The sequence below is a fragment of the Tachypleus tridentatus genome, chromosome 9, assembly GCF_004210375.1.
Source record: "Tachypleus tridentatus isolate NWPU-2018 chromosome 9, ASM421037v1, whole genome shotgun sequence".
NCBI classification, from domain to species: Eukaryota; Metazoa; Arthropoda; class Merostomata; order Xiphosura; family Limulidae; genus Tachypleus; species Tachypleus tridentatus.
In genome coordinates this window covers 98496408-98524386 of record NC_134833.1, presented here as the reverse complement: position 1 = coordinate 98524386, position 27979 = coordinate 98496408, and the positions used below count along the sequence as shown (strand labels likewise).

The window sequence follows — 27979 nt, the reverse complement described above, 5'->3', positions numbered from 1 at the left end:
GAACTGAATATTGAACTAAATTTTCTTATTAACAGATAACATCAGACTTGTACACTTATAATGATCATCACTGGTGTTCTCTGGCAGAATTAATAAGTTACAATATACTGACATTGTCTAATTGGCCAGTGAAATATATAGCTGTCATTGACCTATTTTGTTACAAAAGGTAAAGATGTGGCAATATCCCAACAGGCAAAGTAGATATCTGCTGTAAAGAATAACAAAAACACATGAATATCTAGAATAAACAATGTAATTATAAAACCAATAAACTTTAAGCTATAACATGGCTAAGAATCATATTAACTTACCTTTGTTTCTACAAACAATTACATGCCACACCCCTTTAACTATGTGTTCCTACAAGAAAATAACCCTTTAAAAAGGACTTGGAATAATAGATAATACATATTGCAGAAGCCCTTTAATTGTAACTTAAAATTAATATGAAATGGAATAATCAAAATAAAAACCCTTCAGTTTAACTTTTTTTAAGCTCTGTAACATTTAATACCATAAATTATAATTATTAAAGAAAACCTGTTTCATAGAACTGTAATTAATACATGCTCAACAAAAGATATGGAAAATGTTTTTCAGATTGATTAAATGAAAGTGTATGTGTGTATTATGTATGCTGTTTTTTTTAACTGATTCACAGAAATCCTAACTAGTCCTCTACAGGAACATGCACATTTATCTGTTAATTTCATTTTATGAATTGAAGATATGAATTTTTTGAAAGACATGATTACAAATATGTATGCATATGTGTGTAACAATAAAAACCTGTTAATGGAAAACAACAGTTTTTAACTTAACACTTTTGGAATGTATGTAAAACATTATTTTAATCAAAATAAATTGAAAAATAAGGTGGCTTGAGATTATCATTTTAAGATTGATCAAAAAATATTTATTAAAATGTTGATGTTTGTAGCAGTAGTTGCTGCTAGAGGTGCTTCTAACAAGTACTGACTTAAAGGGCTGAATAGTTATGCAATCAACAAATTTAAATTTATGTATTTTTGCATATTTTACTGACATTTGAACCCTTCATACATAAGTGTTATGTTTAATCATCAGAACTTTGAATAAAAACAAGTTCATTAAAAAAAAATTTGGTAGAGTGTAAATACTTTTGCAAGGCATTGTATAATCACAGGTGTGGGTTGGAATTCCATGTGTTTTGGTATTCTGAATAGTTTCATAGACTGGTTAAAAAGGCTTAGAATGTTGAGTTGTTTACAGGTATCTGGATAAGGCCCTACTGTTTGAATGTTGACTGAGATGTATTAACAACCCTGATTCAGACATTTCATTACCTTGCTGTGTTTAATAGCACTAGTGAAAAAGGCCCATCACCATGTAAAATGCAGAAACCAACTCACAACTTATATAAATTGTCAGTTTTAAAATATTAGTGTTTGAAAGTTTGGCACGTTCAATAAATCTATTTATCCCGACATATTATGTTGCAGTGGAGATTAGTTTTTGTTGAAAAATTGGGTTCTAATTCAAATAAAGCAGTTCTTATAATGATATAATCAGTTACTTAGGAGTTATATCAAAATATGTATTGGAAGACTTAATATATTTTTATAACCACAAGTGTTAACTACAGTTTATAATATTTTATTTGAGCCTTTAATCCATAAAACGTTCAGGGAATTTAAATAGTGACCTGATAGCCCTGTGTTTTTGTGGTCAGTCAGTTATAATCCTATAAATGTGTATGGTTTCTCAGTAACTTTAGTGTTTAGAATGATACTTGATTTAGTTTTACATGTGTTTTTCAATTAAAAAAAACAGTTACTTATTAGTTAAAAAGTACAAAGAATAACTTTTTTTGTAGTTCATTATCACACATCTCACCTGAGATGTACAAATACTTAAATTCTGTTGAGTTGAACGATTGAGTGCTTTAAGCTATGTGAAAGTGTTTTTATAACAGACTCTAATAGAGGATATATCATTGTCAAGTACCACCAGAGTCTCCGAATTAAAGATACCCATCCAGTAAGTTGTCTCTTAGATTTAACTATTAGAAGACTTGTCATGGTGAGACGTACAACAGCTGTAACTTGTGAAGGCTTTGCTTTAAAATGTTTACTATTCTAGACTATATTAATAACATTCTAATTAAAATTTTCATTATCTCTCATTGCATCATTGCTCTGTGTATAACAGCCTTAGTCTTAGAAGGCCCACTATTTTGACATGTATAAAATCTTTATTTCTAACCATTTATAATCTGAAATAACAGTCCTAATACACACAATTCCAACATATACAAGTCCAAGTATTAGAAATCCTATAACTCAGAGCTGTATAACAATATTAGTGCTATAATACTAATTACCCTTTGATGTGTAACACTCCCAGTATTAGGAATCCCCTGTATTAGAAGATTCGTTATTCTGTCAATTCCATAACATAGTCTGTTGAGAAATCTAAGATTGTTAAAATGATCACTGTTTACAATATATATATCAAATAAATTATTTTACTACTGATAGTGACGTATAGCTGCAAATACTGTCTATAACGGCAATAGTTTTGTAAAGCTTATTACCCTGAGATACCTAACACTTTTGTAGTAGAAGGTTCGCCACGCTGAAATGTACAAGTCTTAATATTACAAGAACCTTTAATCTGAGATGTACAAATGCTCTTGCATCATAAGCTTCTCTATTAACTTTAGATGTATAAAAGTCATAATATTAGATATTTATCTTGCATTGTAATATTAGTTTTAAAGTTCATTACCCTGAGCTGTTTAACTGTCCTTGTGACGAGCTGGCTTTCACTTCGACTTGCATTTTAGTCCGTTTTTGGAACATCCACTTACTTATAGTTGATTAACAGCCCTTCTGTTCAAAGGTTCAATTCCTGTCATTTTAAATTCTCCGTAAGTTTTATTATTCCGATTTGTATTCCTAAGGTATAGACCCATCAACACAGAGCTAATACACAATCTTTACATTAATGAAGTTTGAACAATCGGTAGTTTCCTTAGTCTTTTTTTTAGGTTTTACAGTTACCTTAGTTAGTTAGTTGTATAAAAATCATCGTGATAGAAGTGAAATAAATTTCAAGTTTTATTAAAGTGTCTGCATTTAAAGGTTTTCACTGAACAAAGGTCTCCATTTTACAAATTACATTATCACTCCTGGTATAATGTAATTTATAAGACACATTACTTAAAGCAAAATGCCCAATATTTTCGAGTAGTATCAATGTCTCTAAAAACGCCCATTTAGTTTAACTGTGTTCTAGCACTTGCATTAAAAGATGCACTAAAGTTGTATACAGTCATTGTAACTAATCTTCTCTTTCAAAGTATCTGCATTCGTAGGTTTCAGAGTTTTATTCTAGTCTCTAGGGTAAGGAATATTCTAAAATAAAGTTGTTGTTTTTTAATTGTCATTCCGGGTGGTTGTTTCAGTCTCTATTTTAGAAAGTAATCTAGTTGGGGAGTTCATTAACCTATAAATCTGTTAAATCTTTGTACTAAAGCCCCATTATTTCTTGTATTACAAAGTTCTTTACTTTTGTGTCAGAGTCCTTATGTTAAAACTCCCATTACTTTGATTAATCTTAGAAGATATGTATTAGAAAACCCGTCACCCTACATTTTTTTTTTGTAAAAAATAAACGTACTCTGACTCTTTAATTATTGTATGTTGAGGCATATCAAAGGATTTGTATTTGAAAGAAAGTATCCGTATAACACAAATATTAATACAGATGTAGATCTGTTACCCTCGAGACGTTTCAGTAATGAGTTAACGCGTATAGTTAAAATTGTCATTATCTTGTGTTGTACGAGGGCTGTTCAAAAAATACGCGAACTGTTTGAATTGCGCGGCTCCAGTTGGTTCCAGGGGAATCCGCTTGGTGTCGCTAGGTTCGCACAGAAGATCAGCTGATTACGACGCCATTTCTCGATTGCAGATATCTTCATTTGTGTATTAGCTACGCGGTTTTAAGTGAAGTGCGATTTTTTCGTTTGGCGGATTTCAGAATGAATGACCTGAAGGAGCAACGACTTGCTGTGAAATTTTGTGTTAAACTTGGAAAATCTGCGACTGAAACTTTTGCTATGCTTAACACGTCTTACGGTGATGTTACTATGAAGTATACGGCATGTTTCAAGTGGCATGAACGTTTTAAGGATGGTCGACAGTCCATTGAAGATGATGAGCGTCCTGGACGTCCTTCACGTCAACTGACGACCCACACGTCGACAAAATCAACACCCTGGTGCGGGCAAATCGACGTCTGACTGTCAGGGAGCTTGCTGAAGAGTGTGGGATATCAGTTGGATCTTGTTACGAGATTTTGACCGAACAATTGAAGATGCACCGCGTTGCTGCGAAATTCAGCCCTCAGAACTCGTGAGGTTTTGGCCAAACACTCGATCACTGTTCTTCCCCACCTCCCACCCCATACTCACCTGGCCTTGCTCCTTGCGATTTTTTTCTTGTTCCCCAAACTCAAAAGACCCTTGAAAGGAAGAAGATTTGAGATGATTCCCGAGATTAAGGTAAATGCGACGAAGGAGCTGGAGGACATTACGAAAGAAGCGTACCAGGACTGTTTCAACAAGTGGAAACGTCAGTCCGCGTATTTTTTGAACAGACCTCGTATGGGTGCTGATGTGTTGTAAGGTCAACTACGCAAAGTTTTATCAGTTCATTGCAATTGTGTATAATATCAGTCTTTGTTAGAAAGTTGATTATTTTCCATTTATTTATTTGAAGTTGAAATAGAAATTAATTAATTAGATATATTAAAGTATTTTGGAGTATTATTAACTTTGAATACTCGTGGGAATACCCTTTTCGTTAAAACACTCATTACCATGAGTCATTATTAAACTGCTTGTGTTAAGTAGTCCATTACTTTGTAATGCAAGAACCATAACCTTAGTATTCCCAATTATTTTTCTAGGTTTACGATTAAAAAAATAGTACCTAATCAGTAAAGACAGTGATAGAACAGATATCTTAGCCAGTTTTGTTATTTCCCAAGCTTTTGATGAAATTTTCTTGTAGTGAGAAAAGTTCTACGATTCTTTGACTTTTGATTTGTATTCATGGTTTTCATTCTGTTCGTAGATGAAATTAAAAAGATTTTCGTATAGATCAGTTAAACCATGAAGTGTGTGAACAGATCATGGAAGAAAATATTACAAATTGAATATGAACAGATTATACACTGCAGACCAAAATCTTAAGGTCATTGAACAAAGAAGCAATATGTATTTTGCGTTGTTAGATTCAACCACTTATTTAAGTAGAGCTTCGAAAAATGAAAATAAGAAAAGAGAAAATAAAAATAAACTTTTTTAGCATTTAATACGGAAAATGTGAACACCGAAATTAGCCTAAATACTAGCTGGTCAAAGTTTAAGACTATACCATTCCAAAAAGAAGTCCTAAACAGGGTAGGAAATGCCCAACAAGTGTCAGTAGTGAGTTCCACGGCAGTCATTGCGAATAACTGCAATATTCGCTTTGGCATGGTCGATATAAGCTTTGACAGAAGGCTGGCTGGAATGTTATTCCAAGTGGTGAAGATGGCTTCACGACGATCTTGCACTGTTTGGAATTGACGTCCATTTAAAAAGACTTCCCTTACCATTCACCCCCAAACATCTTTTAATGGGGTTCAGTTCGAGCGAACACGCTGGATGGTCCAAAAGAATCACGTTATTGGTCATGAAAAAGTTCTTTGTCCTGCGGGCATTGTGGATTACAGCGTTGTCCTGCTGAAAGATCCAGTCATTTCCACACAAGCGAGAGCCTTTACTCAATAAGGATGCTCTCTCCAACATGCCAAATGTCGCCAGCTGCTGTTTGACGCCCCAGTATAAGCTAAAGCTCCATTGTTCCATGAAAGCAGAAAGCACCCCAGATCATGATGAAACCTCCTCCACTGTGTCGTGTAAAAAATGTCTCCGGTGGGATATCCTTATTGTGGCAGTAACGTTGGAAGTCATCTGGACCGTCCAGGTTCATTTTTTCTCATCAGAGAACAAAACCTTCTTCCACTTTTCTACGTCCCATGTTTGGTGCTTCTCAGCAAAGTTTAACCGAGCTGTTTCGTGGTGTGGAAGGAAGCGTGGCCTTTAAAGACGTTTACGGTTTGTAAAGCTTTTCTCTCGTAGATGCCGTCTTATTGTTCTTGAGCTGCATTCTGTGTCCGTAAGGACCTTAATCTGGTTCGACGATCGGCTGATGTCTTGCTAGACAGCCCGTCGAATCCTCCTGCTCAACGCCGGCGAAAGTTTCTTGGGTCGACCACTTGAAATTCTCGTTCCGTATCTATCAGGGTCTTTTAAGAAATTTGCAACAGCAGTTTGACTACACTCAATCTCACCAGTGATGGCAGGCTGAGAGATACCTTACTTTTGCAGCTCGACAATTCTGCCACGTTCAAACTCTGTCAACTTTTTAGCCCTTGACATGTTTTTACCCAATGTAACACAGGAGATGTCAATGGGAGATATTCACAACGCTTCGTTTTAGTATCGTCTTTTGAGCAGCTGGTGTTTAGGCTAATTTCATAGTGTTCACATTTTCCCTATTAAATGCTAATTAAGTTTATTTTTATTTTCCTTTTCTTATTTTCATCTTTCGAAGCTCTACTCAAATAAGTGGTTGAGTCTAACAACGCAAAATACATATTTTGTCTTTATGTTCATTGGCCTTAAGATTTTGACCAGCAGTGTATGTATACTATATTTGTATTTAAATTAGTCTTTTTCATATTGGTGTATTACCCCCCCTTGTTTTAAAGTTTTAGTGTTATTTAAATTACTGTATGAAAGAAGGAAGAAATATTACACACGAATTTCCAAAGCTATGGCAATTATAAAATAATGATTAAAAATTACGCAGAATAAGGTACCTTCGAACAAATATTAAAAACTTCATAGATTTTAATTTTCTACAAGTTAAATAAACCTTGTTTTGATACAAATCAAACTCTTAAATTTTTGGTTTTATACATAATTAAAAACAGTTTGTTTCTTTTACATATTTTGTTTGATGAATATTTGATTATATAAAACGAAACAATGAAATTAACAAAGCATTACTTTACATGAAAATTTCAATATATTTAAACAAGTACGTTTTAATCCAAAATGATAAGCAAATGAAATATTATTCAAACATTTTATTACTAATCCACATGCGGAATATTAAACAACTTGTACTGTATGTTTTAATTCACACAAGCGCAGTTTGACTACAGCTTTTAAGTTGTTTCTTTTGTATTATCATCTTTAGTTTTAAGGCACTTCCATTACAAGTGTGCACATATTTTTTTCACCACAGAATGTTGCAGTTTCTAACTAATACGTACATGAATGATAACCTAACTTGTAACTAAGAAATGAAATAAAGTTTATAAAATATTAAAACAAGTGAAAAATCACATCACTACCAAGAACATTGAGGCAAAGATTTCAAACTACATTTATCAATACATAACGCAAGGAATGAGCATCCGTTCTCAAAGTTGCAGTTACCATATTAAACATTAATTGTGGGAAAATTATTTATGTAGCATATTTTCTGCCATTAATAACATTAACGACAGATTTATTTTATTTTTACATTTTTGAATTTTTATACAAACTAATTTACTATCTATTCTAATCCGCTATTTTACAGCATTATTAAATATTATAAATTATAGATTTAACTCATTCTTTTCGTTCTTTGTTGAACTATATCAAACTTTAACCATTACATAGTCTTAATGCTAAATGTCTATTTTAGTTTTAAATTATTACTTTTTTGTTATTATTAAATTTACTTATTAGACTCATGGTACAAGTTGTGCTTTTGTCAAACTTTTACACGAGATGTATATTTAATTTTTCAAGTTAAAAAAAAGAGTCGATTTCATAAAGAAAGTGAAATATGAAGGCTTATAAAACAAAACTGAAGTGTTTCACAGAAACTGAAGCTTACAATACATTAATCCACTATTCTCCACAGTGATTATAAATAGGCAGTATATCCAATTCGCATCTTGCACATTTTGATGACGGATTTCATTCAAGGAAAACAATTTTCAGTCAATGTATCCATATTTTCTATTGGCTAACGTATTTTCAACGTGATTATTTTAATCAATGCGTCTTTACAAGCTCCGAATAAGGAGGTTTTCTCCAGAAACAAATATCAATTACTTTTAAAGTAAATAAGCATTGCCCAAAAGATAAAAAAAATTGTATATGGGATAAAGTTTAAAAACTCTGAAATGTGAAATAATGAGCTTAAGGTCTTTTACAACGAAGTATTTGTTTATACTGAAGGAACACTGATAATATGCTAAGTAACGGCAAGCAGAACTATCCATTAATCTAGAATGAAGCTTATATTTAAATATTCAGAGATTTATGTTTAATCTAGAAGACTTTCGAAAGTAAATTGAAGTACGATTTTATTTTCATACAAACACAGTAATGTCAAAATATTAAAAACGTATTATAACTTTAATAAAATATTAGAATTTAACTTACATATGGACTTGTATTTCGACAGGAAATTATTATGGGACATTTTTTATTTTTTGGTCAGGGACTTCCAACTGCTCTGTACAGTGCCTAATTCACAAAAATTAAATGTTTGGGGCTATTATAGATGACTCGCAAGGGCTCTTGACAATATAGGGAATGAAACACTAATAAGAGGATGAAATACTGGAGATTGCACTTTTGGCACCATTCATTTTAGCATTTTCCGCATGGGTGAAAGCAAATTCGACATGATGAGTAAGAAATATTTATATTATGTTCAACGAGATCTAAAAATATCAATTTTAGCTCACACTAACAGTTTCTTTAAACAATATTAAAAAGTGATATAAAATTAAGCATCTTCAATAAAGGAAGATTTTATTTTATAAGTTTTTAATAAGTTATATAATTGTTTTATTTATTTTTCTGAAAACCTAGAAGAATAAAAACATACAGTATAAATGAACAAATAAATACTTTTTGTTGTGTTAGTCTGACTTCATTATTTTTCAAAACAGGCACAATTTTCATAAACTTAATACTTTTAGGAAATAAATATATATATTAAATAGACTAGCAAGCAAAACATATCTACCAGACACAAGTACTTTTTATCTTCTGTACTTTTGCTATCAAATGATGGCGAAAGTTAGAAAAACCAGCTGAAATTATTTTAAAACGAATACTCTTCATTTTCCTTAAATCACATTGTTTCACCTCCGTATTCAAGGTTATACTAAATGTCTCGAAAAAAGTTCAAAAATATTTAGTTTGCTACATGCTGAGCAAATCAGGTGATCAATTGATGACCATTTTATTCCCATGTCAAAAAACGATAGATATTCAGTACTATCCGCATCGATATCTTTCAAGACTATGAACGATAATGTATTATTTTTCGCGATCGCTTTTTAACCTTGTACCAGTTTGGTTAAATCACTAAATTTAATTTAATCTAGTACTAAGGTGTCATTTCCGTTCCATGCTTGTGTATGGAAAGTAATACATGGACTGCGGTAAATCCAGTTGCCACTGGCTGGCATGCAGCTCCACAAGTTCCAAAAGAGTTTTTCGAATCTGGGAAGAAATGGACGGATTGATAAATGCATCCCGCATTAAACTAACCAACTGACGCATCCGCTGGGGAGAGTCAAGTTGCAGTTGGCGACCGACAGAGGTCAGCACAGAGCGAAGACACTCGATCTGTGTTAACAATACAGTAAAATTGTTGGAAGTTAACATGATATACACACACAACTTGATAAAGATCACTTAATTTTTCAATATTAAAAAAACATCAACAATAAAGTGATATTAAGAGCTGGTCCAAAACGAAAAACAGGCAAAAAACCAGAGACTAACTATTTAACTACTAGACATTCTGAATTGCATATACTGATTGCATTTATATACTTCTACATCCAACAAAACATCAAGTAAATGTGATAAAATAACAATTCATTAATTGTTTTTAAAATAGTTTTATTACCTTGTAAATTAACCGCAAGTTGATATAAAAATGTAATGCATTATAATAATAAATTGTACTTATTGTTCAAGTTATGAACTTGAAAATAATTCGATTTAACTAGATATTAAACATGTTAAGATGATTTTTGAACCTCACCACGTCGTAAGAGTTCAACTCGTTATGTCCGGTTATGCTATCTGAATACCGTGCAACTTGATACTAATTCTGTAGGTTTCCATTTCAAAGGGCTACATCGTAGGGTTGTCATGTTCAAGGTATAAGAATTCTCCTTATGCCTCTCATAATCTACCCAGTATGCTGAGACGACGGTTTCCCACCGATCGTTTCAATAGCCTGATTACAGAAATACGTAGACACTGCATCCAGAGATTCAAAAGGTGTCTTTGAACAAGACAGCATGAATACAAATTTTAATTCTCCAACTGCTTGGGTTTTATGATGGTCTAACTGATATGTCGTGGAAGCATCTTACGTATGTCGCTTCTACAGACGGAGATTCTTATTGCTGTGTCCATGCTGTGTCCGGGATACGTTGTGAATTTGGCCTGTGACTTATGTTCGCGAGTTTTCATTTGTTACAAGACGCTGCACTTTGCTTACCACAGCTGGAGTGAGAGTTGCTTTTAGGTCTGTTTCTAGATGGTCCTGATACATAAAGATTAACATTATTCCTTTGATTTTCCATTGTTTTAAGCATAAAAAATATCCCGTCTTGAGAATTTCAAATCCTCGATATAAATACAGCTTTATGATCTAAGAGAACAAATATTTTGCGTCGCAAAATGCCGTTATATACCTTTACAAAGATTAATCAATTTTCAGCACCATCACACAACCTACGTAATACCAAACAATTTTAAATTGTCGTTTTTAGGCCAGGTGGTTAAGGCACTCGACTCGTAATCTGAGGGTCGCGGGTTCGAATCCCCATCACACCAAGCATGTTCACCCTTTCAGCCGTTGGGGAATTGACCGTAGAATTATAACGCCACTATTCGTTTATAAAAGCGTAGCCCAAGACTTGGCGGTGGGTGGCGATAACTACTGCCTTCCTTCTCGTCTTACACGCAAATAACCCTCGTGTAGCTTTGCGTGAAATTCAAACCCCATATATACCGTTCTATCGCGACTATGTAACTTGCGGATTTGAATTTTCCAGATCGTTTTAACAACGTACTCAAGCCTGTATTGATGTTACGGTGTGCTATAAAACTGTTTGTTTTTTTTGTTTTTGGAATTTCGCACAAAGCTACTCGAGGGCTATCTGTGCTAGCCGTCCCTAATTTAGCAGTGTAAGAGTAGAGGAAAGGCAGCTACTCATCGCCACTCACCGCCAACTCTTGGAATACTCTTTTACCAAAGAATAGTGGGATTGACCGTCACATTATAACGCCCCCACGGCTGAAAGGGCGAGCATATTTGATGTAACAGGGATGCGAACCCGCGACCCTCAGATTACGAGTCGCATGCCTTAACACGCTTGGCCATGCCGGGCCCTATAAAACTGTTGTACCAAAGAAAAAAAAAACGTTTTATCTAAGTTCATTTATTGGTCAAGTGCGACTTCATGGTTATCATACACGAACTCTGAACCATCATCTGGAATATTTAATGTCAACATTAAGCTCATTACATATTTTAGTGCTTAATTGACTTTTTCATTAAGGCTTTGAATTGTTGTCAATGTATTGTGATATACTGAAGTACTATTACCATAAAATAAAATTAAAAATTGTTTTATTGCAATAGATTTGAACAAAAACTGCTTGCGGTATAAAAGAAAAATGTCTTATTTCGTGTTACGAAGAATATGACTGTCAGTATAATATGTGAATATTTCTAAACACCTTTCAGAGCAATTATAATGAACTGAGAATATATTAATTTGATATAGCTCTATCCTAGATTTAAAGTTTAATTACAATTACATATTTGAGGAAAAAAGACAATTGTACGTTTCACGAATACATCACTTATTCACGACCATGGTTTCGCTAGTAAAGGCATCATCGTCATCAAGTCCATTCCAAATTGGCTGATCTTTTGATTGATATTATAGCGCATAAGTTGGTCGTATATTAGCTGAAAAGGGATACAGGCAAGCTTTGGAGCATCTGAACAAATCGACATGAACCAAAGACTAAGTTTAAATAGCCAACTATTTGCAGAGTTGTAATGTCGCATCATTTCAGTCTCATGGTTTTGGCTGATCATATTTTATAGACTGTTGAACATGTTCTTTCAAATTTTGTTAATCCTGAAGTAAGTGATGTGAATGAACACCTGCCACACATTACGATGAAACGGGGGGTCAGCAAGTCAACTTATTATTTGCCAAATATATGAAATGAAATAGAAGTTTAGCTTTCAGTGGATCTTATTTATATTCAATTTCCTATTGTAAAACTCTTGAGCTATCCTTTATCAACAAATAAGGAAACTGACCATCGCATTACAACGCCTCCAAGATTGAAAGGACGGGCATTTTTGGTGATAAGATTAAAACCTTTGACCCGCTGATTAGAAGTCGAATGGCCAAACTATCAGGCCATGCCAAGCCTGGAAGCTATACAAGTGTAAAAGGTAATACTAAAACTTCGAAAGTGTAAGTGTATGTGCGTAAAATCCAAGAATAGGTCAACGAACAAAAAATTATTATTATCTGATTTTCTTTAAATCAGATTCCTCTGATAAATCTGAAAGATTGTTTGTTTGTTTTTTGAATGTCGCACATTATAACGTCCCCACGGCTGAAAGGGCGAGCATATTTGGCGCGACGGGGATGCCAACCCGCGACCCTCAGATTACGAGTTGCACGCCTTATAACGCTAAGCCGTGCTGGGCCCACCTGAAACAAGAATAAAGCAAATGTTGAATCGGTTTATAATAACAGATGAAAAAAAGGTTTCCTACCTCAGCCACGCAGTTTAAAGATGGTGGTTTCAGAATGATTTCACAGCATTCATAAATTAACATCATCAACGACAATGACCGATCTTCTACAGCTGGCGTAGGGGTTGGAGAACTGTTAGGGGTACCCCCTAGCGTCGACATAGCCATGATCACATTTCGGTGACGACTTTTGAAGCGAAGGAAGAGTTCTGTGAGGAAGAAGATGTAAGCAGTCCATCGGCGGAAAGTTCCTCCTGTACCATCCAGTCCTCCATGACATGACGTCAGAGGTGATCGTAAGAGCTTGTCTCGTTCATTGTACCACTCCCGGCAAGAGTTGAGAAGACTTTCTAGAAATGTTTCACTGTTGTCTTTCTGCAAAGAATCAGCTTATTATTTTCAATTATATAAATACGAGTTCATAAGTATAAAACCAATTAAATTTAGATATAGTTACCCAAAAGTGGTAATCAAACCATATGTAACAGTAAAATCCAACCTCCCTACTTTAGACGTTCCTCCAATTTCTAACATCAATCATACGTTTCCGGTGTACATTATTTTCACCTAGATATTCAAACTATATAGCTGTTACACAAACAGTAATTATAAATATTTTCATGATAATTGGTTATTAACGTTTACTAAATAACTAACAAGCTTTTCAGAATTAAATTTATTATTAAGACATTTCTTAAAATATTCTTTTTTTTTCTCAAGTTATGTGGAAATTATTTTGGCTTGATAATGATTTTTGACATGGTTTGATCCCTTTGAGCGTAATCTTAATACAGGTAGTTAGCTCAATTATAAATTATCAACATTTGATTGATGTTTTACAAGTATGCTTGGCTAGTTTTACATTACCCTTAACTCTTTTACTGCCAATTATTATTTTTAACTAATGCTGATTGCTACAGTATTTTTGTCTGTTAGTACCGAATAGAAATGCATCACATAAAAAGTATAACTTCACTGCAAATAAACATATGAACATGAACATTTCAGAGTTTGAAAAAAACTGGCTACCCGATTACGTACGTTCCAAACAAACATCTCCGTATCTTCCAGAGTTTCCCACAGCCACTGGGCATCCTGTTCTGAACTGATCGATGGTTCGGGTTCAGGTGGAGATGGGAACTGTACATTGGGTGAATTTTCCTTCCTCGAGCCGCGGTCGCTCTTCCCCATGATTTTGCTGACCTTTCCCTGGTAGTCGGACAAAGCCCTCTCTTGGTTTTAGCTATGTCTATTCCCTTGGTTGCTTCCAATTTGCTTTGTGTGCTTTGTCTACTTTATTCAACAGTCTTCAGAACTTTCATGCTCAAAAGAGTCACTCCACGAGTCCAAATCTTGCTGAATTTTTCCAAAACTCGAGCTGAAGAGAATGATCAACACCTGCGCGAAGCCATCTTGGAAACTTTGTTGAAATATTCTTCCCTTTTTTCGCGCCCCGGAAACAATACTAATTACGTGATCAGATTTATGAATATGTAAATCGTCCAAGATAAACATATAAGGCTTAAGAAGATTAAGTGCGAGTAAAGTGCTTATATATATCTATTGAATAAAGAAAACGCTATAAAAAATTGACTATAGTCGCAAATGGCACATAGCCGTATGATCGAAATCAACAGTGAAAGAGTTAATCGGTGTTGACACAAATTATAAAAGGCGTCTCCAAAAGACGTACACAACACGAAATAATTGTGTACTATTTCATGGTGTTCTAACCAATTTCTGTAACATTCCGTGGTAGTTCATTTTCTGTTTGTTTGTTTTTTCGCATACATATTGCACACATTATGGCCAGCTTTTAGTTTCTGGATTATAAGTTACGCATTCTCTCGCTTTTCCCGAGAGTAAATTTTCTTAATTTTAATGGATATTTACTGAGACAGATCGAGAGGTGTGTGTGGGGGGTATGCCAGTTGTAAAAGGCAGCATATAGTATACATTAATTGGGGGAAAAAGTAGTTCGTTACTTAATCAGAACCTCAAATAAAAGTCTTGTCACAAATGAATGCACAGACTTCAAAAATATGGAACCTCACAGTTTTGCTTTCATCAGTATTTCTGGTTTTATAATTCCATATCAGTGCAAAAGACGTAGATAATACTAGCGTTAAAACATTCTATAATTGAAGTGTATATCTCTTAAGGAATGTGTTGATTGTTTTTTCACTGCATAAATTTGGAAAAATGCCAAGAACTACGTCATATCCACCCACAACCAAATTCACCGAATCTTCCACAACCACTAAATAGTATAAAGTAAAAATAAAATTCATCGCTCTGTAGTTGGACAGTTAGCTTAATAATTTCACATAAGTGTACCTTTGCAATTAAATGACGTTATTAAAACTGAACTGGTAAATCAGTATTTAACATTAAAAACAAGTTTTATAAGACGCAACCTTTGTTTTGGATGCTTAAATATTTAAGAATCATTATTAAGATCAAAACTAAAAACAAGCGGAACATTTGTATTTTTGGAGAAAATCACAAATTTTGCATAACTTACTTCGCACGAGTATATAACGTCCATTTACAAACCTGGGCCTTATAATACTAGAAAAGGACCGAATATTTTGTTATGAAAATAAATACATGGATTTTATCTCTACGTTATTTTTAGCATATAAAATTATCTTCTGTTTTGTTTAGTGATGTTACATATGTTGATTTGGTTTAACAACACCTGAGGTTTTTCTTAAGATCATAATACGTGATGCCGTCACCTTTGTCTTCTTTCGCTTACAAATGCAGTATTTTGTATTTCGTTCACTGTTTGAATGTTTTTGCATTACTATTACAGTGCGTATATTTTATTTCGCTATGTAACAGTTTAGATTTCTTCATTGATGCGACATAGATTCAGAGTTTTGCTCACTACTGTGTGCTAGATTTTGTTTCTACACAAGTGTAGTAGTTTTATTTTCGTTCAACTTCGTAGCAGGTTCCAATTTCGTTCTATGATGCAGTGTAGGTTTTAGTTTCTAAGACGAATAGGATATATTGTGGTTGGTTCATGGGCACAGCACAACTTAAATTCTAACGGTTTAGTCATGGGTCTAACTATATATTGGAAGTTATAGCTTGAAACCCAAAATTCGCCTCAGTAAAATATTAGCTTTCGTTACGGTGCTGGGTAGAGGGCGAGAGTAAATTATTTCAGTACTGCAGAAAGTACGAATTCGTAGATAATTAACATCAGACACTTACTTCAATTATGGTGAAACACATCTGAGCGGCGGGTTCTGCATGCTGGATACTCTGGACAGCTTTGTTACAGATGACACGAACCACTTCCATCAACTGACGGGATGAAAGAGAGTTCGGATCTAAAGAAACGTATACAAATTGAATCCGTGTGTTGTGATGCACACAACTGCAAAAAGTTAAGTTACAGTTGATTCATTAGGTGGTAAGCGAAGTTTTATAATATTGAAAACACGGTAATAATGAGAAATATTTTTAATATGGAAGTTTCAAAATGTTTTTGAATTCCATCGTTAGTATTAACACCTAAAAATATTTAGAACATAATATTTGAACTACAAAAAGCAATATTTGCACTGAACGAGTTTATACAGGGTGTTCGGAAAGTCACTGTGCAGTTTTGTAGTCATATGTCTATTCAGTCTATTTCAAGCCAACAATTGATAGCGGTGTTTAGAAACAAAATAAGAAGGATCCAGGCCTGTATTGATGCCAACGGGGGTCAATTTCAACATTGTTTATAATTGTCATTCATATTTACCTCCTGGATTCTATATTGAAACATCTGTTAATAAATATATAAGTGCACAGTGACTTTCCCAACACCCTGTATTTAATCGAAGATTAGAAAGAACAGATTTAAACAGTAATAATGTAATGGAATGTTTGTTAAAACGTGCGACATACACGTTTAATAAATAACGTTGGTAAGAGAAATTATAGAGAAAAGGTTAAATATGTGTATAAACACTATCTTTAAAATATTAATAAATAAAATATTTTTGTTTGTAATAAAGCACAAAGCTACACATGCCAAATATAGGTATCAAAACCTGGTTTCAAGTGTTGCAAGACTGCAGATGTTCCACAATGCCACTATATATTTAAAATAATAATAAATAGTAAATAAAACACAGAATCCGGAATTGATTACATTAATGACAACAGGAAGGAGCTGATATTATTTAGTAATCTTTGGTTCCAGAGTCGACAATTTTAAAGTTTTCTAAAAGTACGGGATGGTTGTTACTCTGACTGTGCAATCGCACACAGGACTCGAATTAATTGGCTAGCTTATATCAGCTTCTTGCTGAAATTCCCATGTGCTCGTGTACGCGTATTTGTAGGTGACGTGTCGTTTTACTAAGATAAGTTACTTGTACAGCTACCATAAGTGTATTCATGTACGACCGACGAGAGCATAGAAATTGGTAATGTTTTTGTTTTAAACATTTTTAATAATAAATGTTGACAAATACTAAAGGTAGTTTAATTTGTGGGTAATACGTTTTGATTATTATTTAAATCTGATATTTGAAAGGATTGATGAAAACTATAATATGATTTGAGACAGTGAGTAGCTTTTTGTCTGTTTTATTTGTAAAAAAGTTTCGTATGAGAGAGTGTAAGAAGTTAAAACGATAACCATTACGTTGTAATATGTTAAGAGTTTTTGAAATTTCTAAGAACAGATATATGCTGTTTAGAAGAGTTAGAACAAGGTCATGTTTGAAAGAACCTGGTACGTTTTTGAATTTCACACAAAGTTACACACGAGGGCTATCTGCGCTAGACGTCCTTAATTTGGCAGTGTAAGGCTAGAGGGAAGGCAGCTAGTCATCACCACCCACCGCCAACTCTTGGGTTACTCTTTTACCAACGAATAGTGGGATTGACCGTCACGTTATAATGCTCCCACTGGTGTATTACGAGTCGTACCCCTTAACACACATGGCCATGCCGGGCCGCCATGAAAGTATGAAACTTTGAAAACGAGTGTACAAGCCAGTAAATGTTTTCTGATTGTAAACAGATGACGCAAAGTTTTTTGTTTAGACGTTCAAAGAAACAAACTAACTTATTGTTCTCTTCCAACGCACATGTAAAGTTTATACTGGATGTTGTAAATTTAGATGTTGTAAAAACTTCTTGGTGTGATCATTGTTGTGAAAGAATAGAAAAGTAACATCAACATACCTTCTATATAGCACTGGTTTGTAATAAAGGGGGGGACAGTTATTCAACAACTGAAGTTCGTAATAACAGAGTAAAGTATTTGCAAGGATGGATCTAGAGGCCATTCCATTGACATTCCGTCTATCTGGTCATAAAGGTGATCATTAAAAACGAAGTAATTGTCCTTTAGGGACATAATCATATTACTCACAAATTATGCTGCGTTTAGTATTTACGTCAACATTTAATTTAAAATATGTTTAAAACCAAAACATTCTACCAATTTCTATACGCTATAAATACACTTGTGGGAGATGTAAAAGTACCTATAGTGGTGAAACTACACGTCACCTACAAACACGTACACACTAGCACATGGAACATTCAGCAAGTGAATATAAGCTGACTAATTCACTCGAGACTTGTGTGCGATTGCACAGTGAGAGTAACAACCACCCCATACTTCTAGAAAACTTTAAAACTGTCGACTCAGGCACTACATATTACAAATTCTTTGTTAAAGAAAGAATCTCCATTTCAAATCATAACCCAATATTAAATAACATCAAGTCCCTCCTGTTGTCATTAATGAAATCAATTGCGGATTCTGCGTTTTATTTTATTGTTTGTTTTGAATTTCGTGCAAAGCTACACGAGGGCTATCTGCGCTATCCATCCCCAAATTTGCAGTGGGAAGGCTGCTTGTCATAACCGCCCACAGCCAACTCTTGGACTACTCTTTTACCAACGAATAGGGGGATTGACCGTCACATTATAATTCCCCCACGGCTGAAAGGGCCAGCATGTTTGGTGTGACGGTGATTCGAACCCACGACCTTCGGATTACGAGTCGAGTGCTTTAACCACCTGGCCATGCCGGGCTGTTTTTATTCTATATTTATTATTATTTTAAAGATGTACTGTTTATACTTATAAACGCTGTTCGGAAAGTCACTGTGCACTTATATACGTGTATGATTACAAAACTGCACAGTGACTTTCCGAACACCCTGTAGTTAAGCTTTCATCTATAATAGTTTCTCTTAACATTATTATTTATTAAACATCTGAAGACGTGTATGCTGTACCTTTTATCGTGCATTCCCTTAATACTGTCACCGTTTAAATCCATTCTTTCCCAATTCGCTCATTGCTAATATTTTTAGTAGTTCGAATAGTATGAATTAATTTTTTTTTAGATATTAAAGCTGATGATGGAATTTAAGTAAACTCTGAAACGCCTGTATTAACGACATTTATAATGGTATAAATTATGGTACATTTATATTAGGTATTACCTAATTTTTAAGATTTATTTTGAAATTATAGTTTTAACAGATAGAATATTAACATACAGCAGGTTTACTACGAAGCGATATAAAAATATTGTTAATGAACCAGCTTAAAATCAGTATTACACAATTAAGAAAAAATATTTTGAATACGTTATATAAAAAGTACATGCCAGAGTTTAAACTATGCACCACCAAAATAGCCGATTTCGTGCATGATGTGTCAGTAACACTCGAGGTACGAAATTCTTCAATAGACAGACACACAGTATTAGAGATTTAATTTTTAGTACAGTTTTCTGTTTTTAAAGAAAGCTTTAGTTTTTATAAGAAATTACAATAAAACAACAAACGGAGGGATAATACACACAAGGACTCAATTCACCATCTAAGATTAAAACTTAATGACGATTGCTACTTATTAATAATTGGACTTGTGTTACTGTTATAATAAATTAAATAATAGTGTTTATTTAATTTATTTATTTATTATTTCCGTTTTCAACAAAGTCTTTGCTTTAGTATAACTGATTAGTCTTAAGTTTTTCCCTTTTTGATCATATGCAACGATTTTTGTTGTGATTATATACACAGTCACTGGTACATATTATTCGGTACTTAAGTTATAGATAATGATTTCTGATGTGGTCATAAAGACAAAATCAGTTGTACTTATAACTATATGCAAATTGTACATAAAGTTTTTCATGTGATTTTGAAGTTAACGCTTGGATTATGAGAAGTTAATTTTGTTAGAAATTGCAGTTTTTGACTGTCCCAATAAAGGCCAAATTAAGAGTTTTATTAGCCCTAGGTTTTTCAACTTAGAGGACCCATCGAGACAGAACCTCCACTTGTAATACATTTATAGTCATAGCTTGAAGCCCCCTAATTAATGCAAGGTCCTGGGCTTTGGCCCGATACGCTCATGCCTTAATCCGCGGTTGATCCCAAGGTTAGGAAAAAATGATATTCCGATTTCTATTTTAAGATAATGAAATGGCTGTATGTCTAAGGGTACCACAAGTCGTAAATCTGACTTCTGTTTGTTTTGGTTTTTTATTTTACGTAGTACGAGTTTAGCGCTATGGTACTCCTGGTTCATATTTATATCGCACAGAAAAACATTTCCGATTAGATAGATATTCAATAATTTGATGAGTGGAATGTTAATATAAGAATTGGATGTTCAAACTATATATTACGTTATGCATATGCGATCTAACCGACCTGGGTTAGAGATCCTAAAGATTCACGTATAGCCGTCCCTAATACCTAATTTTCAAATACACACATACTTTGGCCAGCAGAAATCCCCACCTTGTATTCTTTCAACCAATTAATGGGATTCAATGCCACTTTCTTCCTAATTCATCCGTCGATAATAGTCAGAAATATTTAATCGGTGTCCCATTTCAAATCTTGGGCCCTTTGATCCATAACATTAATCAATAGGATGCGCTCAGGCTGTTATTGTTCGAAACAATGAAGACGGGAAGCGTCAGATAAACACAGATACTTTTTATTAACAATCTTTCTATATCCGCTCATTTTTGCTAGATTTAAAGAATAGACATGGAATAAAAGTTTCATGAAATGAAAAGGTAGTGATGGTTTGAGTGCGAGAAAAATACACAAAAGTAGAAAAGCCACTTCCGAATCAAGCTAAGCATTTTAAAGTTAACTCCCAACTATAAACGACCCAAAAAGCAACAGAATTCTCAAGCGAATCGCAAGTAAACTAACAATATTTGTAACCCATCTATTACATACGATAATAGGATCGAATAACCTCATAAAACCAGCTTAAATGTCAAGCAGGTATACAGACAGATACTGCCTACATTAGTATCTATCATAGGGATAATAAACTATATAATTGAATTTCATAAGGTCATAACAAAGTACCTTTACCTTATTCCCGTGCCAAGTACAGAAATTTTAATTCTAACGTTTAATACGAGGTAAGGAAAGATAAAAATTATTACATCTGTTATATTTAATTAAAACCAGTTACAGTGTTTAATGTCTGAATTTTATAAAAAAATACATATGGGTAGTCTCTCTCGTCTGCTATATAAATAATACAAGCTGTCTTTCTTTTTTATCTCGATTCGTCATAGTATTGTGAGCTGTACGTAGTGTACGACAGTGTTTATTATAAAACTTTGTTCCTCACCTTGTAAAGCTTTTTTTACAAGCCCCTGATATTCTATTGGATAGCCATCACGATCAAATCCTGCAGCGGTCATCTCCATAACCTCAGCTCCTCCGAAACTCTTCGACCGCTTGAGAGTGCTAGAGCGATGACCAGAGGACTTTATGGGACTACACTGAAAGTGAACTTTAGGAATTCCAAAATTTGTCTTTTGTGGTAATGATTCCGAAAGCGGCGCCATGTTTGTGGTATTAACTATGTCATTCTGTATATAGTGGCCATTAGTTGCTGATGCTGGAATCTGCTTCATAAAACTAGCCATGTCACCAGAAACTCGAACACCTATAGTTAGGTTATATACTTAATAAAAATTAAAGTATCATTGTTTACTATGATGGTGTGATTTTAGTAACAGTATATTTGTATTTCAAAAACTACAATTATATATACAGGTGATTGTCTAAGATGTGCAACCTTGGTTTTCTTATAATATTTTGAAAAAAAAACAACCAAAAATATGTCAGTATAACTGAAATAAATGTTATTTATATAGGTAAAAATGAAGAAAAATACATAATTGTTTTAAAATTGTTCTTTACACCACATTAAATATCTAGGTAATAGTTTGGTATTTTCTGATAAATCATAATTGAAATATTTAAAATAATTTTCGGTTACTCGACTTTACGCCAAAATATTGTTCACTGAAAATTTTAGTTTTGTTTTTTTTAAACTACAATAAGTGACTGCAGTACCTATTTCAAATGATAACTACAACGTTTAGCAGTATTATGTAGAAAGTAATTACCTGGAGGGCGGTAAATTTCCATGCTAGGTTTGAACTTGGATGGAAACGCCACTTTACGGGCCTGTTTGACACCATCTTGACGTCGCGCACTATCTTCCTTATTCTATTGGGAAAGAAAAATTTATTGAATTTTACAGAAAACATAAAAGTAAATAATTTATTCAATGTTGAATTATACTTTAACATAACGTAATTAGGTAAACACAAAAAAGTCATAAACTTCAATATTTATTCAATTGTTAATTTCAGTTAGTTGTGCCAGGTTACTGGCCTTGAACCTCTCTTCATTGTTTGTGTCAGCGCAGAGCCTCAGAATAGGATATAATCAGATTTGTTCACCATAAAAAATTGAACCCTCTGTTTTCGCGTGGCAAGTTTGTAACATTACCATTAACCCATTTGAGTACTTTGTTTTTCCTTTGTAAGAAAATCCTATGAAATTTCCATTATAAAATAAGCGGCCAATGAATAAAAAAAGGATCACGCGCGCGCAATATTGCATCTAACTGCCGACCCAGCAAAATTAATACCCATATAATTCAATATTTATAGTGTGTGGTATCATAAGGTAAAACCAATTTTCCCAAGAGTTTGGCAATAGGTATGCTTTATAACGGGTGGATCAATCAGGAGAGTAAATTCAAGTTTGACTTGATGACTCTTTAAGCTAAGAGAATATACAGGCTGGAAGTGTGATGTAAAGTGAACCACAATCCACTATATTCCAAAGAAAAATTACAGTGTCCATACATGCGTGTATAGTGGGCAGTCGCGTTCTATAGCATCCATAAATCAATAAACAGTTTTCTCCATTGACCTATTCATTGTGATGACGAAGTAGAACTGATGTGAATCGAACACTTCGTACTAAACAGGAAATGTCAGATTTACCTATAATGACGTCCGTTACCATGTGAATAGTCATTCCTATACAACAGTGAAATATTATCTTCTCGCCCATTGTAGAATATTGCCGTTATTAATCTGTTTCTACACAACATGCGAAATTACAGCAATATGCCTGTGGCCAAAGTAGGCATTATCTGCTAAAGAAAGACAACGGAACTGAAGTAACTAGAACAAAACTAATTCAACGGTTTTCTGGACCACAATTTTGAAAAATCCTACATTAATAAAAAAAACAAGGTAGAAACATTAGTATACATTGTAACTGCGTATTATGCCTTAACCACCTGGCCACGCCGGGCCTCACAACAATGCTAAACGAAATTTAGCCTTAATGTTTTGATTTAGTATATACTTACTGATGTTTAGAGTCTGAACAACCATTTATAGTAATAGCTTAAAGATAACTATTAATAATTTGCGAATGCTGACCAATGAAGAGTAGAGTTACTAGTTATAAGGCCAGTTTGGTAGATAATCAAACTTCATCACTTCTTCATTTTTATTGATGGATATTGTATGCAAGTATTGTAATCTGTTCATTATTTAACACTTAAAAGAAGTAAAAATTTGCCCTCTATTAAAACTGTTTTGATGTCAACTAATTCCAGTGAAATGAACAAACTGAGCTACGGGGTTCCTAGTTTCAACGATAGCACCAGATTTAGAAATTTTAAAAATCAAAGCCTTGGAGACATTCTTCTAAATTAAAAGCAATCAAAAGTGATACAGATGAAGTTTGTCATTCTGGACACACGCACACACATATTAGAAACTTCAGAATGTATAAAAATACTTTGAAGTTAATACCCACCATTTCGCTTCATTAAAAGTTACTGTGGTTAAAAAGCAAATAAAAAGATCTAAAAATATTTCTTCAAATGAAATCAGTCTATATCAAATAAAATAAGCCTATAATAAAACTATTGAAAGGGAACAGGCTATTATAAAACCCGCTACAACTACAGATATCCGTTGTATTAAATAATTATCTGGACACTTTCAAAAGACAAAATTAATTTGTAACAGTTTATCGATATTACACAGCTCTAATCTATATTTTAGTCAATTCAAAAGGACCAAGAAATAGAAGCAGTAGAATACATACAAAATTCCTTGTAAAACATGTTATTAAAATTTATTGTGATGAAATAGGCCAAACATTAACACACATTAGAAAACAAAAATGGTACTAAATTATGTTTGATTAACACCCCAGGATTTGTACAGAATATTTTTCTTATATAAAATCGTAAAAACAGTAAATACAACAAAATTAACCAACCAATTTTAACACATTTTTCACGTGTCATGATGTATTCTACGAAACAAAAATCACAGCAATTTGGATAGCAGTACAAGTGTACTAATAGACTATTACGTATCATCAGTGATGTAGACACTAATATATGTCGAAACGTACGGCAGATTTTTAACTGTTAGTTTTAATGAAATTATTTTAATCCAATGTAATTGAAATTCAATTTTGTCTGTTGTGTCAGTAAGGAGATTGTTAATACTGTTTACCAGCACGTTTTAACAAGTCCTTTATAGATACAGTATTTCATTGATTTAAATCAAGCAATACACTATCAATCACTGACCGCTCGCTCGCTTAGTAGTCTGACAGCTCTCTCTCTCTCTCTCGGTGTTTGGGTAAGAAAAGTTCATACCCTGGAGGGTCAGGTTCTCTATGACCTCTTCCTCCTCCCCGTACTTATGTTCTTGACCGATTGGTATTTATAATTGTAGAACTGAATATTATTTTGATCCTTTTCAGGGCAATGTCCATGTATTGTGGCTCATATATAGTGATTATTTAATTCTATCAGCAGAATGTCAAGTTTGTTGGTGGCATTTTTATTATTATTATTTATTTATTTGTATTATTTTTATGTATGTATTTATTTATTTTTATATTTAAAATATAAATTAACTGGGGAGAGATATTTAGGACTAGCTTCATCATGTATGAGATGCCTATCTTGTTCGCATAGTAATTGGTTTTTCATCCAATTCTTATCGAAGTATTGTACTATGTAGGAGTCTATCTGGTACGGTTGGTATGTTCGAATATTTGTGAATGAACTGAGATGATATAGTTCTTGGAACTCTGTATGCAGTTGTGAGAAGTGTGTTTTGGATTGTTTGTAGTTTGGTTTTAATTATTTTATTGCTTACAGTTATCCATACTGGAGCTGCATAATCTATTACAGGTCTAATACATGTTTTATAGATTTTTTATCAGGTTTTAATTTCCGCGCTTTACACAACACACAGCTCGTTGTAAGCTTTGTGCTTGATAACAAGCAAAGTGTCGCTAATAAACTGAGAGAGAATCCATATATAGTTGTGTATTATATTTACGACGATAGTTATTTTCTTGTCCACTAATGAAACATTAGAAAACTACGAGAGTAAAAAACAAATTATGGCTGTGTAATAAAAAAAAAGCTGCTGTCAGGTACACTCACACAAGTAACGCCACCAGTTGATGGAGCTACCAGGCAACTGTTCACCATGGTTATTTAAGAGAGTAATGGTCATAAAGAACCATTCAACGATGGCAAATATTTGTCACGTTACTAAACTGAAAGTCATACACCAATCGCTAGTTACTCTAATCAACAATATTATCGTTAATAATTTCAGAAGGAAGATTAAAAATTTATATCCACTACTGGTAAGAAAACCAACCACACGCGTATTAAAATAAACTAATCAACTTTGTATGGCCTACCTTTTACTCCAAAGTATTAACTGTCAACTAGGCTCAAATGATAATAGATGTAACCTTTGCATTACTCCCACTTGAACGTTTATAATTTAGAAAAGGCCTACCTGTTGGCGTACTGACTGGTTGTGCTGAAACTTGTGCGAGAAATGTTGGTTCATGTTGAGACTTGAAGACGTTTTTGAGTCGTCCTCACCCATCTCTTTACGTACACTTTGTTTGTCTGTATTATGATCTACTCAAGCTCCAAATAAAATCTTTTCGCTGCTCTCGTATAGAAAGGGTCAGTGAAGTTCGTTTTCCTTCAATTCTGAGCGGCAAAGAAACAAATAAATAAATTCACACTTTCAAGCACCAACTTAAGTAACTTTCAATCAGCAAGAATTTTCTAAAATATTGAAAGATAGCATATCAAACATTTATAGTTTAAGGTATAATAATTTATTTATAAAATTGAACATAAACACCGTACTATCACATTTAACATGTTGCTGGTTATTCATACGCAACTTGAATGTAGAGAATGGAAAGAAACAAAACAGGTATAAACAATTAAAAAATAACACCAAACTACCAAGAATCGTACTAAAGTTCCACGATAGCTCTACCATAAGTCCATAGGGCTCACAACACTAAAATTAAAGTTTCGATGTCGCATTGGTCAGATAGCAAACTTCTGTTTGTGTAGGTTTGTGCCAAACAAAAGTCATACTAACATGATGTTTAAAAACAACAAATAAGTGTCACTAATTTTACAGCTCAAGCAAACAAGCTGAAAAAAGCCATACAATTCAATATTTAAAAAATGATAAAATATTTTGTACTCTGAAGCACCTAAATAAAGTTAATGTAGACGAAAATACAAAAAATAAAATATTTAAGCGTAAGTGAACGAAAACAGGAAATGTAATGAAAATTAAAGGAAGGGAAATACGTTCAAATATAACATTCACAACGTATAAACCAACAAAGCATTATATTTTGCTCCTCCCCCGTTAGTACAGCGATAAGTCTAGGGATTTATAACGTTAAAATCAGGTATTCGATTCCCCTCGGTGCACTCAGCAGATAGCCCGATGTGGCTTTGCTATATGAAAACACATACACTCCTTGATGGCTTAGCGGTAAATCTGAGGGTTTATAACACTGAAAATCATACTTCGATACCCTAGGTGGGCGGAGCACAAACAGTCCATTGTGTGGCACTCGTGCTAACAAGAAAGAAACAACCAAGCACGAGATTTTTACTGGTAGTCGGTACGACACTGCGGGTAAAACTGTTAACAATTTTAGTTCCAATCTGTTTACTGGCATTGGCGCGAACATACACAAAGGTGTGCAGCTAAAATAGATTATTCTCAGTAGAATGTTCCCCGCTTGGGCAGCGGTAAATAATAGATTTTCAATGCCAAAATCAGGGGTTCGATTCCCGTTGGTGGACACATCAGATAGTCTGATATGGCTTTGCTATGAGAAAAACACACGCACATTTACCACAATATAGTGCATGTAAAGAAAAACTGGAATTATTACTTATGTTTTTTAGAAATATCTTCAGTATATGAAGTAACTGAAACGTATTTCAGATGTAACTAAATATATATATTCTAATATTACTGATCACATTACAAAGACAAAACAATTTATAATATTACAAGTTATACTACTATGTTGCACAAGGCATAGATTGTGTACATTTTACAATTGGATTCACCACAGTATGGAATGCAGCGCTCATTACATCAGTTGTTAATTTTTAAACCTTCTTTTACTAGCAGGATACAACGATAAAAATGTAATATCCTTTCAACCACACATCGACTATTGCTGACAAGGCCTATCGTTAATGTTAGTGTTTACTATGTGTCGGCTGGGCATTCCATACAGTATGCAGTCGAAATGCTATTTATGTAAAAGTAATTAACAAAATTATACTATAATAAATTTCTAACTTTTTTTTGTAGCACTACACGT

At 33.6% G+C, this 27979-nt stretch overlaps 1 protein-coding gene and 1 long non-coding RNA gene across 4 annotated transcripts; one reads left to right on the top strand and one right to left on the bottom strand.

Annotated features, from left to right (window-relative positions):
* Window positions 1-81: 81 nt before the first annotated feature.
* Window positions 82-26251, bottom strand: LOC143225844 (uncharacterized). Of its 3 annotated transcripts, XR_013014104.1 has the most exons (7): window positions 26113-26251; window positions 22366-22468; window positions 21579-21917; window positions 16155-16273; window positions 12951-13304; window positions 8549-9748; window positions 82-211 (listed from the first exon to the last, which is right to left on the bottom strand). XR_013014104.1 is itself a non-coding variant. In XM_076455962.1 (6 exons), exons 1-6 carry the CDS (start codon window positions 26203-26205, stop codon window positions 9515-9517), a joined length of 1242 nt encoding a protein of 413 aa, XP_076312077.1. In that variant the 5' UTR covers window positions 26206-26251; the 3' UTR covers window positions 6935-9514. The 3 variants fall into 3 exon arrangements, 2 of the variants coding, with proteins under 2 accessions (XP_076312077.1, XP_076312080.1); XM_076455962.1 differs by lacking the exon at window positions 82-211 and having other exon boundaries at window positions 6935-9748; XM_076455965.1 differs by lacking the exon at window positions 82-211 and having other exon boundaries at window positions 6935-9748; window positions 21579-21899.
* Window positions 16932-25616, top strand: LOC143225847 (uncharacterized). Its single transcript, XR_013014105.1, has 2 exons — window positions 16932-17362; window positions 21623-25616. It is a non-coding gene; the product is annotated as an uncharacterized LOC143225847 (long non-coding RNA).
* Window positions 26252-27979: the final 1728 nt, after the last annotated feature.

What these genes read in the sequence shown, in the direction of transcription:
- LOC143225844 (XM_076455962.1), bottom strand. Translation starts at nt 26,205, where the DNA reads ATGGGTGAGGACGACTCAAAAACGTCTTCAAGTCTCAACATGAACCAA. An exon ending in TGTGTTTCACCATAATTGAA is followed by an intron (nt 13,305 to 16,154) that starts GTAAGTGTCTGA and finishes GATTCTTTGCAG; the next exon opens with AAAGACAACAGTGAAACATT. An exon ending in CTTTAAACTGCGTGGCTGAG is followed by an intron (nt 9,749 to 12,950) that starts GTAGGAAACCTT and finishes TTGTTAACACAG; the next exon opens with ATCGAGTGTCTTCGCTCTGT.